The 17,160-nt window shown below is 63.3% G+C and overlaps 1 protein-coding gene across 1 annotated transcript; it reads right to left on the bottom strand.

The window, feature by feature from the left end:
- Nucleotides 1-758: 758 nt before the first annotated feature.
- On the bottom strand, nucleotides 759-13,773 carry PHC2 (polyhomeotic homolog 2). The gene is made up of 14 exons (XM_030963959.1): nucleotides 13,716-13,773; nucleotides 10,658-10,837; nucleotides 10,431-10,589; nucleotides 10,282-10,359; nucleotides 10,034-10,195; nucleotides 9,101-9,488; nucleotides 8,283-8,620; nucleotides 7,013-7,172; nucleotides 5,320-5,513; nucleotides 3,668-3,797; nucleotides 3,445-3,559; nucleotides 2,702-2,843; nucleotides 1,935-2,220; nucleotides 759-1,463 (listed from the first exon to the last, which is right to left on the bottom strand). The coding sequence occupies exons 2-14, from the start codon at nucleotides 10,799-10,801 to the stop codon at nucleotides 1,309-1,311; spliced, it is 2,451 nt and encodes an 816-aa protein (XP_030819819.1). The 5' UTR covers nucleotides 10,802-10,837; nucleotides 13,716-13,773; the 3' UTR covers nucleotides 759-1,308.
- Between the last annotated feature and the right edge of the window lie 3,387 nt (nucleotides 13,774-17,160).

Here is a 17,160-nt window from a genome sequence, read left to right as displayed (position 1 = left end):
TGTGGGTGACCCACTGCTGGGGACACCAGCTCTGGGGACAGACTCTGGCCTGGGACACCTCACCATGGCCTTGAACTCTGGTGAGATCTCACTGTGGCCACCTGGGGACCCTCCAGGAGCCTGTCACCACCTCCAGGGACACCTCATGGTGGCCACAGTTCTGGGGTCACCATAGAATAGCCACCAGCCTCAGGGACATGTCACAGTGGGTACCATCTCCAAGGATATGTCACCACCATGGCCACCAGCTTTGGGGACACCTCACCACTGTGCTTATTAGGGTTTGGGACACTTATCAACACCAGTGTTTGTGGACACTGCAGCATGGCCGTGTCACAGCCACCAGCTCTGGGGACACATCAGTACAGATGCTACATCCAGGGCCATCAGCTGCAGGGCTGTGTCACAGCCCCAGGACATCTCCAGGGACGTGCCACTCCCCACCCCACCGACCTGGGGACCCTGTGTCCCCCTCAGCACAGGGCCCTGGGGGTCACCTGGAGGTGTGGAGGGTGCCACTGTCACCACAGGCTCCTGGGAGGGGGACATCAGCCCCACCTCCCCACTGGGGACAGCCAGGATCCCCAGGTCACACAGGACGTCCCACCACCCTCGGTGGCACTTGGACACATCCCCGAGTTCCTGCCTTAGTTTAGATGAGAAGAAATTTGGAGGTGGGAAGTGAAGAAAACTGGGAGAGTCCCCGTTTTTTTTTTTTTTTTCAGTGTTTATTAAAAACAAAAACAAAAAACAGGAAAAGGGGGGGTGGGACCGTGTGTTTTTTTCATTTTTTTTTCCTTTTCTTTTCTTAAAAAGATCGTGCTGGCTGAGGGGGGAGTGGGGGGGTCCTTACCTGCCTGGGGGGACCCCCACCACTGTCCTCTGCTTGGGTGCCCCCAAACCCAGCCCAGTGTGTGGGGGGTGTGTGTGAATGGGGGGTGACGCCTCCTCCGCGCCCCCCACCTCTCCCTGACCCCCTTTGGGGGGGGTCCAACCCTCCCTGGGGGCCCCAATCCCAGCTGGGGGAGGGAGCACACGTTAAGGCAACCATCCTGCTTGGCTCTGCTGACCTGGGGGGCACACGGGGGGGACACGTGGGGACCCCCCCTCCCTGCTGGAGAAGGGGGGGGTGACCCCCCAAAACTGGGGGGGGGGTTGGGGGGCTCTAGAGCTACGGGCTATTTACACCCCCCGGGGGGGGGGGGGGGGCGGGGTGTGCTCACAAGTGTCTCCCCCCCCTCACCCCCTCCCCGGGGCCGCAGGGGGGGTCAGGGGTCCCGTGGGGGGAGTGGGGTCCCGTGCCCCCCCTCAGGAGTCCTTGAGCATGTTGATGCGGGCGTAGATCTTGAGGGCAGGGCCCAGCTTGATGTTCATGGTGCTCATGAGATGATCCTCCTTGAGCAGCAGCAGCGCCTGCCCGTCGATCTCCTGTGTCCTGAACTCCTCGGCGATCTCCTGGCAGCCTGTGGGGAGGGGCAGCATCAGCAAACCCTCTCACAGCCCCCAAAGATACACTCAGGGGCTTCTCTGTGCTTAAATCCCCCCAAAAAAATCTTATTCGGGGAGTTATTGTATGTAAATAGCCTCCTCCAATTATCCTTTAGGTTTATTTTTAAGTCCCCCTGCCCCCCAAAATATTAATGGGTTTGTGAGTAGAATCCATCCCCCCCAAAATATTTATGGGGTTATCATCTGTGAGTAAATCATCCCCAAAAATAAAAAGTGAGTAAATCATCCCCCAAAAATTTATGGGATTATCTGTGTGTTAAATCCTACTCAAAAATATATCTATGGGCTCCTCTGTGAATAAATCCCAAGGGGTTATCCTTGAGTAGATCCCTCCTTGACCACATGCTGAGGGACACAAGTCTTCCCAAAACCACAGTGCTGGGTGTCTCTGGGTAGATCCCCGTCCATCCCAGGACATTCCTCACCCGGCAGCGAGCGGATGAACTCGTAAACGTCCTCCACGTTCCACTTGCTGGGCTCGCTGGGCAGGAAGCGGTGGCCGAGGCCGGGCAGGTCGCGGTCGGGCAGCTCCATGTCCCGCAGCTCCAGCTCCCGCTCCCCCTGCCGGCGCCGCGATGTGGAGGAGCTGGCGGAGATGGGCGACAGCGGCTCCTCGTAGCTGGAGTTGTCCGAGCAGCGGCTGGAATCCTCCTGGCTGTGGTTGAGCTGCAACGACGCCGTCACCGACCCCGCTGGGACAGACCCCGGGGGCTGCGGGGGCAGTGCTGGCCTCAGCACCTGCCCCGTGTCGCCAAAACTCAGGGACAAACCCCAGCCTAAGCACCCACCCTGTGTTCCCAAAATTTAGGGACAAACCCCAGGCTTGGTAACCACCCCATGTTCCCAAAACTCAGGGACAAACTCCAGCCTCAGCACTGGCCCCACGTCACCAAAATTCAGGGACAAACCCCAGGCTCAGCACCCACCCTGTGTTCCCAAAATTTAGGGACAAACCCCAGGCTCAGCATCCACCCCATGTCCCCCCAGCTGAGGCCAAAACCCGGCCACAGTGCCCACCCCCATCCCCATAACTGGGGGTAAATCCTGTGCTCAGTGCCCACCCTGTGTCCCCAAACTCAGGGACACACCCAAGGCTTGGAGCCCACCCAAAACTGGGAACAAATCCCAGCCCCAAGGCCAAACCCAGCTGGGGACAAACCCTGGCCTCAGTGCCCCCCCCGTGTCCCCTCACCTGTTTCTTGCTGTCCTTGCTCAGGGGGGGCAGGGTCCCTTTGCAGCTGCGGCGCCGCCCGTGGGGGGGCCCTCCCGGTTTCTGGAGTTTGCTGCGATCCGGGTGGAACAGCCCCACCCTCTTGGTGCAGCCCACGTTGTACCTGCACGGAGCCAGGGCCATGAGGGGTCCCCACCCCACTGGGGGAACTTTGGGGATACCTCTACCCCACCAAGGAAGAGAGGAAGGCTGGATTTTGGGGTTACCCCAACCCCAAGCAGGTAGATTTTGGGGTTACTCCTCCCACGCTGAATGGATTTTCAAGTTACCTTTACCCTGGCAGGTGATTTCTGGGGCTACCTCTACTCTTGTCAAGTGGATTTTGGGGTATTTTGTCAAGTGGGTTTTGGTGTTATGTCTACTCTGTCAGGTGGGTTTTGGGGTTGCCTCTACCCTGCTTGGGGGGATTTTGGGGCTACCTCTATCCAGCTGTGGAGGGGTTGGATGGATTTTGAGGCTACCTCTACCGCACCATGGAAGGACAGCAAGGGTTTTGGGGTTACCAGCAAGGAGGGGTTGGGTGGGTTTTGGGGTTACTCTACCCCAGCAAAGAGGGTTGGGTGGGTTTTGGGGCTACCTCTATCTAGCTGTGGAGGGGGCTGGGTGGATTTTGGGGTTACCTCTACGCCACCATGGAGGGATGGCATGGATTTTGGGGTTACCTGTACCCCAGCACAGAGGGTTGGGTGGGTTTTGGGGGTTACCTCTTGGCACAGGCCATGGAGCAGAAGCGCTTGGAGCGCTTGAACTTGTAGGCGAAGTCAACGCGGCCACAGAGCTCACACTTCAACTTGGGGGGGTTCCCCTCCTCTTTGGATTCTGGGGGGCGTGGAGGGACACCCAGAGAGAGAAACCAGCCAGCTCAGCCGGGGGGGCACTCGGGGGGGTCCCGGGGGCTCGGGGGGATCCCGGGGGCTCGGGCGCTACCTTGCAGGTACGGCTCCTCCATGTCCGAGTCGGTGGTGGTGGTGTTGTCCTGTGCTGGCAGCTTGTCTGGCAGCAGCTCCTGCGCATACTGCTTGTGCAGGGCCCCCACCAGCAGCGAGGAGCGGCCCACCTGTGCGACACACCTGGCTGCACCTGTGCCCCAGGGAGCCCTGAGCGTGCCCACGGGGCTGGCAGGGCCCATCCCAACCCCACACATCCAGGGATGGGGTAAGGACAGGCGGATGCTACCAGCTCTGCACCTCCCTGGGTGCAGATGGTGACAAGGGTGGGGATTTGGGGTCCAGCTATTCTTGGAGTGACCCATTCCCGACCCCTCAAATCCAGAAGCAACGATAAGGAGAGGATGATACGTTACCAGGAATGATTCTACCCCTTCCTGGCTGCTGAAGTGCTCAATAACAGGGGCAAGGGTTTGGGGGCTCATCATTGTCAAACTGACCCGTTCCCAACCCCCCAAATCCCAATCCCTGAGCTCCAGGAAGGACAACAGGGTACGTTACTGGGACAGCTCTGTCTCTTCCCAGATGATGGAAATGCTCAATAACTTGGGTGAGGATGTGGGGGCTCATGATTGTCCGGGCATCCCATTCCCAACCCCCAAATGCAGGAGCCCTCTTCCCAATTTCCCACATCCAGGAACAAGGACAGGTGCAGGGGATGCATTACTGGGAATGGCTCAGCCCCTTCCTGCACAATAAGGAACTCAAAAATGTGAAGATTTGGGGATTCACAGCAGTGTGGATGCCCTATTCCCAAGCCCCCAAACCCAGAAGCAAGGACAGGGAGAGGGGCAAGCATCACCAGGAATGGTTCTGCCCCTTCCTGGACAATGAATTCCAGAATAACGTGTGTAACATTTGGGGGTTCACAACTGTCTGGGTGCCTCATTCCCAACCCCCCAAACAGAGAAGCCCCCCTCCCACACACACAGATCCAGGACAAGGATATGGATGGGTGGATACGTTACCAGGAACAGCCCAGTCCCTTCCCGAATGATGAAAAACTCAACAATGTGGGGGAAGATTTGGGGGTTCACAAAGGCCTGGATGCCCCATCCCAACATCCCTCTGGCCCAGAATGAGGGGTGGATACCATACCAGGAATATTTTTGCCCTTTCCTCAGTCATCAAGCCCTGAACACATGGGTGGAGGATTTTGGAGGGGATGTGTTATGATTGTTTGGATGCCCCATTCCCAAAACCCCCAAATTCAGGGATAAGGATGCACAGAGAGATATACATTACTGGGAATGGTCCTAAATTCAGGAATAAGGATGCAGAGAGACAAATACATTACTGGGAATGGTTCTGCCCCTTCCTGGATGATGTCCTCGATGAAACGGGTGAGGATTTGGGGCTTCATGGTGGTGGCTGCTCCATTCCCAACCTCCCAAATCCAGCGCAGGGACATTGGGATACATTACCGGGAAGGGCTCAGCCCCTTCCCGAATGACAAAACACTTGGTAACGGGATAAACCACAGGGATAAACCACAGGGATAAACCACAGAGAGCACCAGGAGCAGCTCAGCCCTTTCCCGAATGACGAAGCAGGGGACGGATTTGGGGGTTCACGCCTGACCGTGCGCCCCATTCCCCCCGAGCCCAGCCCCGGCGGAGCGGGATACGTTACCGGGAAGGGCTCGGCGCCCTCCTGGATGACGAAGCCCTCGATGACGTGCGTGAGGATCTGGGGTTTCACGATGGCCTGGGGCGGTTTGTTCTCACCATTGTGGGGGGCGGCGCCGGCGACGGTGGCGGCAGCGCTGCCGGAGCCCGAGGTCATCCCGGGAATGCGGGGCTGCGCATGGAGGCGCTCGGGGGGCTCTGGGGACAGCGGGGCACACGCGGTGAGGGGCGGGCACTGACGCCGCGCTGACGCGGGGCCGCGATTTCCATACAGCTGGAACGGGGAGCAGCTGCTGCCGCTCCCAGCGCCGCCCAGCCGGCCCCGGGGGGTGCCAAAGAGGGGAAAGGGCCCCCCAAAATACCCGGAGGGGTCCGGGCACAGCCGCAGAGCGCAGAGGGAGCGGGACAGCCCCGGCGCGGCGCTGCGAGGCACCGGCAAGGCCGCGTCTGCCCCGGCGAGGCTCCGTGCGCGGCAGAAAGCCCCGATCTGCCCCAGAAAGGCCCGAACGGGGCTCGACCCAACCCGGAAAGCGCCGATCTGCCCCAGCACAGCCCAGCGCGGCCCCAGAGAGGCCCGAACCACCCCCTCAGGCCGCGGCACACCCCGGTACCGCCGCAGCAGGGCCCGATCAGCGCCCGTGAGATCCCAGCGAGCCCCAGCGCACTCGGCAAAGCCCCGGCACAGCCCCGCGGGGCCCGGCCCAGCCCCGCTCCTCTCCAGGCCGCCTCGGGCGGCGCGGGCCCCGGCACCCCCATCACCTTTGTCCGGCGGCGGCGGCGGCTCCCGCTGCCCCCGCCCCTCCCTCGCCCGGGCCGCGGGGCCGGACCGGGGCCGGGGGGCGGATGCGGAAGTGAGGTCAGAGCCGCCGCCGCCGCCGCCCCGGGCCGGGCCTGGCCGCCGCGGTCGGCGCTCACTCACCGGGCGCTCAGGGGGTCGGGGGGCCATGGCGGGGGCCCGGGCCGGGGCTGCGGCGGGAGCGGCGCCGGGAGCGGGGCCAGGGCCGAGCGGGGACAAAGGCGGCGGCGGGGGCGGGGGCCTGCCGCGGGCACGCCCCTGCGCGCCCATTGGCGGGTGCTGCCGCCGCGCGCGCCCGGAGCCACGGACACGCCCTCCCCGCAAGGCCCCGCCTCCCGCGCCCCCGCCATCGGGGGCGGAGCCTCGCCCCACAAGGGGCGTGACTGCACGGGCGTGGCCACGCCCCCACCCCGTTGCGCCCCCACGCAGTCAGGGCGGAGCCTTCAGATGTGGCCACGCCTCCTCAGCCCGCGCGCCACAGCCGCGCCTACAGAAAGAGGCGTGGCCACGGCCCCGCCCCTCGGGTGCCCTCTGAGCGTGAGGGAGGCGCGCGCGCCCCCCCTAGCGGCAGCGGCGGGCGCCGCACCCGGTCCGCAGCCCCGGGATCAGCGAGCGCCTCGCAGCTCTGCCCGAGCTGCCCTCAGCCCTGGCCGAGCTCCCCGCAGCTCTGCCCGTGCTGCCCTCAGCGCTGGCCGAGCTCCCCGCAGCGCTGGCCGAGCTGCCCTCAGCGCTGGCCGAGCTCCCGCAGCGCTGCCCGAGCTGCCCTCAGCGCTGCCCGGGCACCCCTCAGCGCTGCCCGAGTTGCCCTCAGCGCTGCCCGGCCTCACCGGCCCCTGCTGCGTCAGGGCTTGGGGCGCAGCACCCCGCGAGCGGCGCCTGTGGGGGCGGGGCGGGCGCTTACCGTGCGTGAGGGGCCGCTCGCCCTCGGGGGTGTCGGGGCCCGGGGGGGCGGCGGGCGGCGAGAGGGCGGGGGGCTGCGGCGGGGCGGCAGGTGGGCTCTCGGCGCTCCTCGGCACGGGCAGCGGGTCCCGGCGGGCGCCCTCGGGGACCCCGAGGGACGGCTGTGGCGGCAGGGACACGCGTGGGGCAGGGTCAGGTGTGCACACACATGGGCGGGGGTCAGGTGTGCACACGCACGTGCGGGGCGCGGGGCAGGTGCGTGTGTGAACGGCATAGGGACATGCACCTGCACGACTGGAGTGTGCACACCCGTGCATGGGTCACACACAAGCATGTGCCTGGAGCGGGCACGCACATGCACACGTGTGTGTCACAGTCAGGCATGCGTGTCCAGACACAACTGATCTGCATTTGCACACGTGTGCAAGGAGCCCGTACATGCCCCTACAAACACACAAGTGCACAGGGCTGGCATGAGTGTCACACACATGCACAGGCCAGACACACATGGGTCATACACAGGTGCACACGCAGGGGCCAGGCAAGCACATCTGCACTCGTGTGCATGGACCTGAGTATGCACACACATGCAGGGAGCAGACACATGCACATATGCACACATGCACGTGCATGCATCTGGCAAAGCTGTGCACACACACATACGTGTGGGGGTCCAGGACGCACACATGAGATCAAACACGTGCACACACACACAGATCAGCCACAGGACCAGGTACACGCAGCCATGAAAGTGCCATGGATGGGGCAAATCCGTGCACAGGTGTGCATGGAGCAGGTACACACATGCAGCGTGGCCCGAGCGTGCACACCTGCACACTGACGTGACAGCTGGGCCCCCATGCACATTTCAGGAACACACATGCACACACTCGTGTGCAGGGACTGCACACCTGCACACCCACATGCGTGTGCACACAGCTGACTCCCCAGCATCCCCCACTCCCACTCCCGTGCCCCCACTCCTCTTTCCCTCCCCCCACCAAGGGGCTTGGGGGGCTCTCACTGTGAGGGTTTGGGGGGAGGCTTTGGGGGATGTGTGGGGGCCCCTCCTGATGAAGGTTGGGGGGATGTTTGGGGGCTCCTCACTGTGAGGGTTGGGGGGAGGCTTGGGAAGGCTTTGGGGGATGTTTGGGGGTCCCTGATGATGAAGGCTGGGGGTGATGTTTGGGGGTCCCTGATGATGCAGGTTTGGGGGGAGGTGTGGGGGCCCCTCCTGATGCAGGTTTGGGGGTGGTGTGGGGGCCCCTCACCGTGGGGCCGGCAGGCTGCAGCTGCAGGATGACAGCCGAGGCGTGCTGGAACTTGCGGGGGGCAGCGTGGCAGCCGGGGTGCCCGTTGGGGGGGCCACCCTCGCCCCCCGCTCCCTGGGGCATCCCCATTTTGGGCTGGGGGCCCGGGCCGGGGCTGGCAGGGGGCAGGGGCTGGAGCTGGGGGGTGCTGGGGGGGCCCGAGGGAGGCTGCCCACGGGGGCCCAGCTGCTGCTGCTGCTGCTGCTGCTGCTGGATGACGAACTGCTGCTGCGGCTGCTGCGGCTGCATCGGCTTCGGCGGCTGCTGCAGGAACTGGGGGGGCTGCAGCGGGGCGTAGGCTGTGGGGACAGCAACGGGGACAGAGAACCCCCCTCAGCACCAGCACCTCAGCCCCACGGGACCCACCCCCAGGAGGCTGCTGCTCACTCTGTGTCTGTTCCCTCTGGTGCCCTCGGACCACCAGCTCTGCCAGCTCCCGCTGCTGATGTGGGAAGCTGCACTCAGGCTGTCCCAGGTGAGCAGGGGGTCCCCAATTTTGGGAGCCATGCCAGTGCAGCACCCCAGGCTCCAGCACTCCACGGAGTGCCCTGGCTCACACCCTCACTGCCCCAGCCCCCTGCACCCCACAGGACCCTGGGATCCTGTGGGTGCTCAGACCCTCCCGAGCAGGGCCCAGTGCGGGGACAGACCCACAAGGTCCCAAACAGAGGCAGGTGACAGCGGCAGGACACACCAGTGTGGGCCATCACTGGTGTCAGAGCGAACAGCCCGTGACTCCCCAGCACCCAGGGGTGCCCCCCCCCGGAGCAGCCCCTTACCTGGGGTGACGAGCGGGTGGGTGGCAGCGGGGGCGGTGGTGCGGGCCAGGGCATGGGCGCGGCCCTCGTGCCCCTCGGCCTTTTTGAGGTGCTCGGCGGGGGGGTTGGGCGGGGGCCCCCGGGGGGGGCCAGCCCGGGGAGGGGCACCCCCGGGGGGCTTCATGGCCAGGGCAGGGAGGTGGGGGCCGGCGGGGCGCAGGGCCAGGCTGTGCACCTGCAACGGCAGCGGGTCAGGGGTGCCGGGGCAGATTGTGGGGGGGCTGGCAGGGGTGGGGACACTCACCTGAGGGGTGGTGGGTGGTGGGGCAGGTGGTGGGGCCGGCGGTGGGGCCGGCGCGGGGCTCTCGGGCCGGACAGCGCTGACGGGGCCCGTGGGTGTGAAGATGAGCTGGGGACAGGGAGAGTGGGTGCACGGCTCACCATGTCAGGGGTGGCACACCCTGTGTGTCCCTGCTCTGTGTCCCTACAGGGTGGCACAGGGGTATCTCTCTATCTATGTAGGGTAGGAACAGGCACGCCCAGTGTGGGGGAGGGTACCCTATAGGGTCCCAACGCTCCCCAAAAGCAAAGAGCACCTGCTTGGCTACCCCCAACGGGGCTCTGGGTGCCCTGTGGGGTCTGGGTATCCCAGTGGGATGGGGTTCACACTCTATGGGGGCCGGGTTTCCTCACCTGAAGGAAGGCACCTCATTAAGTCTACACACCTCACAGCAGGGTGACAGGCACCCTGTGGGGTCCTTGGACCCTCAGGAGGGTGGGGGGCCCCCCATAGACTCTGAGCACCTATGGATTCCCCATGGGTCCCAGGCATGCCACGCAGAGCAATGAGCACCCCTCCAGTGTCATAGCATGGCCATGTGCCCTCTGTGGGTCCCATCACCCCACAACAGGATGCTGGGCACCCCAATGGCCCTGGGTCCAGCCCCCCCTTACCATCTGTGCCCGCAGGTACATCTGGGCCTGGCTGGCGGTGAGGGCGGGCGAGGCAGTGTTGCCCAGCAGCACGGCCTGCTGAGCGATGCCCGACGCGCCGGGCCCCACGCTCTGCGCCCGGTTCAGCAGCTGCGCCGCCGCCGGCGACGTCGCCAGGTTGATCTGGAACGGGCACCAGGACAAGGTCGGGGTGCTGGCACGGGCGGGCACGGGTGGGTGGGTGGGTGCCCAGCGGCTGAGGGACTCACCGTGGGCTGCTGCGCCGGGGCCGGCTGGGTGCCGTTGCCCCCCGAGGAGCTGCTTTGCCGGTTCGCCGCCAGGCTTGCCTTGGGGGAGAGCCGAGGGTGAGGGCTGTGCCAGCCCCGAGCCACCCCCCGTGCCCGCGGGGTGCCTGTACCTGCTGGACAGCAGCCAGGCTCTGGAGCTGGGCGCTGGTGAGGTGCTGCTGCTGGAGCGCAGCCGTCTGCAGCATGAGGTGCTGCTGCTGAGCTGCGTACATCTGCTGCAGGTACTGCGCCGCCGTGTTGGGCTGCCGGTGCAGCGCCTGCTGGATCACCTTTGGGGAGGAAATGTGGCCACGACCCCCCCGGTGCCCCCCAACCCTCGGGTGCCCCAGCCCCGTACCTGCACGGTCTGGCGGTCGGGGATGCCGCTGTAGACGGAGATCTGGGGCCCGGGCGGGCGCGCGGCCGCACTGCTGGCGGGCGCTGGGGCCGTGCCGCCGGCGCTGCTGGCGGGAGCTGGGGCTGGGAGCTGCTCATTCTCCATAGCGGGGCAGGGTGGTGGAAGGGGGTCAGACTAGAGCTGGGGAGGATAACAGAGTGAGGGGGGATCCATCGTGTCTGCATGCTGGAAGCACAGAGGAGGAGGAAGGTGGGGTGGAGGAAGAATGATGGGAGACCCTGTGGCTCATCCTCCTGCACTAAAGTGGGGTCAGTGCCCCAGGGAAAACGGGGAAAGGGAGCATGGACAGAGGGAAGGGCAGGAGAAAGGATGGACAGAGGGAAGGCTGGAAGGCGGAGAGATGGAGGTGAGGAGGTAGGGATGGATAGAAGGATGGACTGGAGGAAGAGAGGGATGAAGGGACAGACAGACGAAAGGAAATGAGGAACGGAGGGAAGTAGGAAAGAGATGGATGGGGAGAAGGAAATGGGGGAAGGAGAGGAAGGAAAGAGAGAAACCAAGGGAGTTATGGAACCAGGAAAGGGTAGAAGCAGGAAAGGGATGAAGGACAGAAGGACAGGGAGAATGACAAACAGGAGAAGGAAAGGGATGGACAAATGGAAGGATGGATGGGCAGAAAGGAAAATGGAGGAGAGGAAGGAGGGAAAAAAGGATGGACATAAGGACAGAGAGAAGTAAGGAAGGAAGAAGAGACAAGAAGGGCAGGAAAGAGAAAAGGAAGGAGGGGTCAAGGACGACAGGAAGGATGGACAAGAGGACAGACAGAACAAACAACAGACAGAAGGAATGACGGCTCTAAGAACGGAAGGAAGGAATGATGGATGCATAGAAAGATGGACAGAATGAGGAAAGGATCCAAGGACAGAAGGAAATGGTGAAAAAAAGCAGGAAGGTGAGGGACCAAGGGATGGAGGGAAGAACAGAGCAGACAGGAGGGAGGAAGTATGGACAGATGGAAAGACACAAAAGGGAGGAAGGGATGGAAGAAAGGCTGGATGGACACAGGAGAGGGATGCAGGGATGCAAGGAAGAACAGACAGAGGAAATGGATGAGGAGAAAGGCAGATGGAAGGAGGAAGGATGAATGGATGGCAGGAAGGGGACAGATAGCATGACAGAACAGGAGGAGGATGGGGACAGTGCTGTGGGGGCCAGAGAGGGGGGTTTGTGGGTGCCACCTCTGTCACCACGGCCACTGTGGTGGCCATGAGACTCCATGGTCACCGACAGCCACCGACGGCCACCACGCTCCACCCGTGTCACCCGTTTGAGCCCCTGCAGTGCCACCACAGCGGGACCAGGGACAACAGTGCGGGACACTGCAGACTATGGGCAGCAGCCACTGAGGGTGGCCTTGGTCACCATGCCACAGCACGGCCCCACCAGGCCATCCCAGCCTGGCACAGGAGGGACGTGGCAGCAGCGACGTCCTGGCCTCGTGTTGGCCCACGAGATGCCACTGTGGCAGAGCACAGGGCGGGACAGCCACGTGCCCATGGGTGTGGCAGCGCATGTGACCTGTGACACTGCCCACCCTCGGGTCTGCATCCATGTTCACCCTCAGCTGGAGAGGCTCTGGGCACCTTTTTCCCACCCAACAGCCACAGGCCTGCTTTTCCTGCCCTGGTGGCATCGAGGTGACACGGGGTCACTGCAGTGAGGGATCACACCAGGCCCACCTGGAGTCAATCCCCCAGGGGTGGGCAAAGCCCCCCACAGCTCCCACCCACAGAGGGTCCAAGCCTGTCCTCACCCACACCAAACCCCACCAGGGAATTTGGGGTGTCACACGGGGATAGCTCACTTTTGACCCAGAGGTCAAACCCCCAAACCATTCCACCCACCCAAAAGAACAAAAAAAGGGAAGATTTTCAGTAGTGCTGGGACCCACTGGGGTGGGGGAACATGGGGGGGGGGGGTCCCACAGCCAGGACAGGAAGAGCTGGAATTCCCTGAGCTGAGCCCAAAATGGGGGGCAAACGATGACGGGGTAGGGAAATGGGGACACAGACAGGTTGTGGGGGCAATATGGGATTAGAGGGGGGAAATGGGGCAGTAAGCAGCACTATGGAGCAATATGGGGGGAATAATATGGGGGTTTGGAATAAGGGGGGATGCAAGGTGCTGGTGAGGGGTGGGATATGGTGGGAAGGTGGGAGAGAAAAGAGGGGGGTCAGATAAAATAGCAAGGATTGGAAAATGATGATGGGGTGGGAATAATAATAATAAAAGGAAGCAAAAGCAGAGGAGGGGGAGGAAGATAATGGGAAAGAGGGGAAAACACTAATGACAGGGTTGGATAGAAGTGAGGGAGGTCAGATATTACACTGGGGGGTCAGATACAATACAGGGGGTCAGAGGTAACAGCAAGCACTGGAATATGGTTGATAAAATAATAATAAAGGGGTGCAGGATAGGGAGCAGTAGGATATGACAGAGGGAATGATAAGGGGGTGCAGAATAAGAGAGGGGATGCAAGATCCTGGTGAGGGGTGGAAAACACTAGTGGGGTGGGATAGAAAAGAAAATAGAGAGCCAGATTTAATAAAAGGGGAGTCAGATAAAACAGCAGGGACTGGAACATGATGGTGGGGGGTGGGAATAATACTAACGGTGCAAAATCACTAAAGGGGGTGGAAGATGGGGAGTGGGATATGATGGCAAGGGCTGGGATAGAAGACAAGGGGGTCAGATATAGTACAGGGGGCCAGAGATAACACGGGAGCGCTGGAATATGATGGTGGGCGGCGGGCAATAATAACAGTAATAATAATAACAAGGGAGTCCAGAACCAGAGGAGGGGGCGCAGGAGAAAGGGAAGGAGGGGAGACACGGATGGGGTGGGAAATGGGGGCTCCACGGGGGCGGGGAGCGGCGGGGGCCACGGCCCCGGGTGGGGAAACTGAGGCACGGCGGGTGCGCATGCGCGGCCCCCCCTCAGCGCCCCCCCGGCCCAGACAAAGCCGCCGGGGCCCGGTAGCGGCGGCACGCGCGGTACCTGCGGGCCGGGCCGGGCGAGGCGGAGGCGGCGGGCGGGCTGTGCCATGGCCCGGGGGCGCCGGGGGTCCCGGAGCGGGGGTTGCGGGGATCCCGGGGGTCCCGGCGGGGCCGGGCCGGGCCCGCTCCCTCCTCCCTCCCTCAGGCGGCGGCGCGGCGGCGGCGCGAGGCCATCGCTCATTTGCATTCCTGCGCGCGTCACGTGGCGCCGCCGGGCAATCACCGCCGCCCCGCCCGCCCCGCGTGCCCCGCCCACCGCGCCGCGCGCCCGCTGCTCGCGCTCGCCATGGCAACCGCGGTGTGGGGTGTGGGGGGGGCGGTGAGGGGGTTGCCATGGCAACGGGGAGAGGAGGGGGCGCGGATGGGCCCGAGGGGAGCGGGCCGGGACCGGGACTGGCGGGGCTCGGCAGCGGCACCGGCGGAGATCCGCTCCTCCGTGCTTCCAGGAGCCATCCCGGGGCTGCCCCGAGTCAGGCCCGGCGGGACGCTGCGGCCTGGGGATGCTGGCGGCGCTCGCTGCCGTCACCGGGGGTCGCCCGGGGTCACCCCGAGGATGCTGAGAGCCGGTTCGGGCAAGAAGACGCAGCGTGGAGTTGGTGGCAGCGGTCGCCGCTGGCGCACGGGGTCGCTCGAGTCGGCCCGGCGCTGCCCCGGGCGGGATGCGGTGGCCTGGGCGCGGTGGCACCGGTCCCCGCCGCCGCCGGGTCACCCGGGGTCACCCTGGGGATGCTGAGCGTCGCTACCGGGGGGAGGCAGCGGCACAGGCGTGGTGGTTCCTGTCCCCGGTGCCACACCGAGTCACCCCGGGGGACGGTACCGGCGTGGGGACGGTGCGGTGTTTCCAGGAGTCACCCCGGACCGTGCTGGGATGGCGGGGGACGGTGACCGGGGTCCCCGCTGCTGCTCGGAGTCACCTCGGGGCTGCCCCAGCACCGGCCCCGCCGCTGGAGGAACGATGGCCCCGGCCCCGCCGCCACCGGGGGTCACCCGGGGATGCCGCGGGCACACACCGGCCGGTGCCACCCGTGCCCGGTGTTTCCTGCGGTCACCCGGGGTCACGGCGAGGGACCAGCGCCGGTAGCGGCGGGTGCTGCGGCACGGGGGTGCTGGTCCCGGTGTTTCCCGTGTCACCCCGGGCATGCGGTGGCACCGGCGCCCTCGGGCATCACGGTGGGGCTCGTGGGTCACTCGTGGGTCACTCGTGGCCACCAAAGCCCACCCGAGCTGGGGTCTGTCCCCACCAGGACACTCGAGGTGCTCCGGGGCCAGCCGGCCGTGCACGGACAGGATCTGCTCCCGGTACCGGGGACACCGGGAGGGGACATGGGGGGACATCCCCTGTGTGCCATGCTGGGGACACTGAGGGGGACATGGGGGACACTGAGCAGTCGGGGGGGGGGTCTAAGGTCTGTGAGGGGGCTGTGAGGGCTCTGGGGCAGACTGGGGGGCACAGGGGGCACTGGGCTGTGATGGCTGTGGGGGGGACCCCAGGAAATCCTACTGGGAGCACTGGGAGGGATCAGGGGGGCACTCAGGGGCTGTACTGGGGGGCTGTGAGGGCACTGGGGGGCTATTTGGGGGTATGGGGGTACTCTGGGGATATGGGGGTACTGGAGGGAGCTATGGGGGCACCGAGAGGACTTATGGGGCCACTGGGGGGCTATGGGGGCACTGGGGGACTGCAGGGGTACTGGGTGCTATGGGGGTGGCTATGGGGTGGCACTGGGGGCTGTGGGGATACGAGCGTGGTTGTGGGGTGCTGAGGGCTCTGGGGGGGCCCTGGGGGGGCCCTGGGGGCCCGTCCCGACCCCTCGGGGGCTGCGCGGCCGCTGCCGCGAGGAGGCGCCGGGGCTCCTCCCGATGCCGCCGGTCCCGCTTTCCCTCTTTCCCCCTGCTCTCCCGGATTTCCTTCCAGATTTCTCTCCTTTCCCCCATTTACCCTTTCCCCCCTCTATTTCACCCTGCTTTTTCTCTGTCTCCCCGTTTCTCCTGTTTCTCTCTGTTGCTCCCATCTTCGTCTCTTTCCCCCCCCTTTCCCCCGTTCTTCCTGTTTTTCCTCCCGTTTTTCCTTCCTATCATCCCCTTCCCCCCTTTCCCTTGTTTTTCCTCTGTTTCTCCTGCTTTTTTAATCCCTTCCACCCCTTTTCCTCATTTCTTATTTTTCCTCCTTTCCCGCTTTATCTCTTTTCCTCCCTTTATCCCCTGCCCCCTTTTTCTGATTTTCCCCCATTTTCCCCATTTTTCCCCTCTTCCTCCCCATTTTCCTCCCTTTAGTCCCCTTCCCCACGTTTTACTTCCAGTTTTCCCATCTTCCCTCTTCTCCCTTGCTTTTCCCATTTCCTCCCTTTTTCCTTCTTTCCCCCTCTTTTCCTCTCTCCATCAATTCTCTTCTCCCCTTCCCCCTCTCTTTATCCCCCGTTTTTCCCCCTTTTCCCTCATTCCCCCTCTTTTTCTCATTTCCCCCCTTCCCCTCTTTGTTTTCTCTTTGCACCCCCCCGGTTTTTTTTTCTTCTTTTCCTTTTTCTGCCCCAGATCCCACCCCACCACCCACAACCACCTCAGACCAGCGTGTGGCCCAAATCCTGCCCTTCCCAACCCAAAAAAAGCCACACCTGGTGACCCCTGGGACAGAGCTTGGGAGCCACCGTGGTTGGAGGCCATGGGCTGGTGGCATCCCTCATCCTGGAGCTGAGGCTTCCTTTGGGGTGGGCAGGATCCCTGTTTCCCATTCCACCTGGATGGATCCCAGTTTCCCATTCCTTTGGGATGGGCTGGATCCCCATTTCCCATTCTCCCTGGATAAGCTGAATCCCTGTTTCACATTCCCCCTGGATGGGCTTGATCCCTGTTTTCCATTCCCCCTTTATGGGATGGATCCCTGTTTCACATTCCCCCTTTAAGGCATGGATTCCCATTTCCCATTCCCCCTTTATGGGATAGATCCCTGTTTCACATCCCCCAGGATGGGCTGGATCCCTGTTTCACATTCCCCCTGAATGGATCCCAGTTTTAAATTCCCCCTGGATGGATCCCCATTTCCCATTCTCCTTAGATGGATCCCCATTTCACATTCCTTTGGGATGGGATGGATCCCCATTTCAGGTCCCTGTGGATGGGTTGGATCCCTGTTTCACATTGCCCCTGGATGGATCCCAGTTTCACATTCTCCCTGGATGGGATGGATTCCCATTTCACATTCCTTTGGGATGGGCTAGATCCCCATTTCCCATTCCCCCTTTATGGGATGGATCCCCATTTCACATCCCCCTGGATGAGATGGATCCCTGTTTTCCATTCCCCCTTTATGGGATGGATCCCTGTTTCACATTCCCCCTTTAAGGCATGAATTCCCATTTCCCATTCCCCCTTTATGGGATAGATCCCTGTTTCACATCCCCCAGGATGGGCTGGATCCTTGTTTCACATCCCCCCTTTATGGGATGGAT

Source organism: Camarhynchus parvulus, chromosome 21 (genome assembly GCF_901933205.1).
Source record: "Camarhynchus parvulus chromosome 21, STF_HiC, whole genome shotgun sequence".
Classification (NCBI taxonomy): domain Eukaryota; kingdom Metazoa; phylum Chordata; class Aves; order Passeriformes; family Thraupidae; genus Camarhynchus; species Camarhynchus parvulus.
Note: the sequence above shows the minus strand (reverse complement) of the source record. Positions and strands in the feature narration are given on the sequence as shown.

Bases quoted from the DNA above. Each gene is read 5' to 3' on its own strand.
- PHC2 (XM_030963959.1), bottom strand. From the start codon at position 10,801: ATGGAGAATGAGCAGCTCCCAGCCCCAGCTCCCGCCAGCAGCGCCGGC. The intron at 9,489-10,033 runs GTAAGGGGGGGC...CCCTGTCCCCAG, and splicing joins TGTACCTGCGGGCACAGATG to CTCATCTTCACACCCACGGG. The intron at 5,514-7,012 runs GTAAGCGCCCGC...CGCTGTCCCCAG, and splicing joins CGAGCGGCCCCTCACGCACG to AGCCCCCCGAGCGCCTCCAT.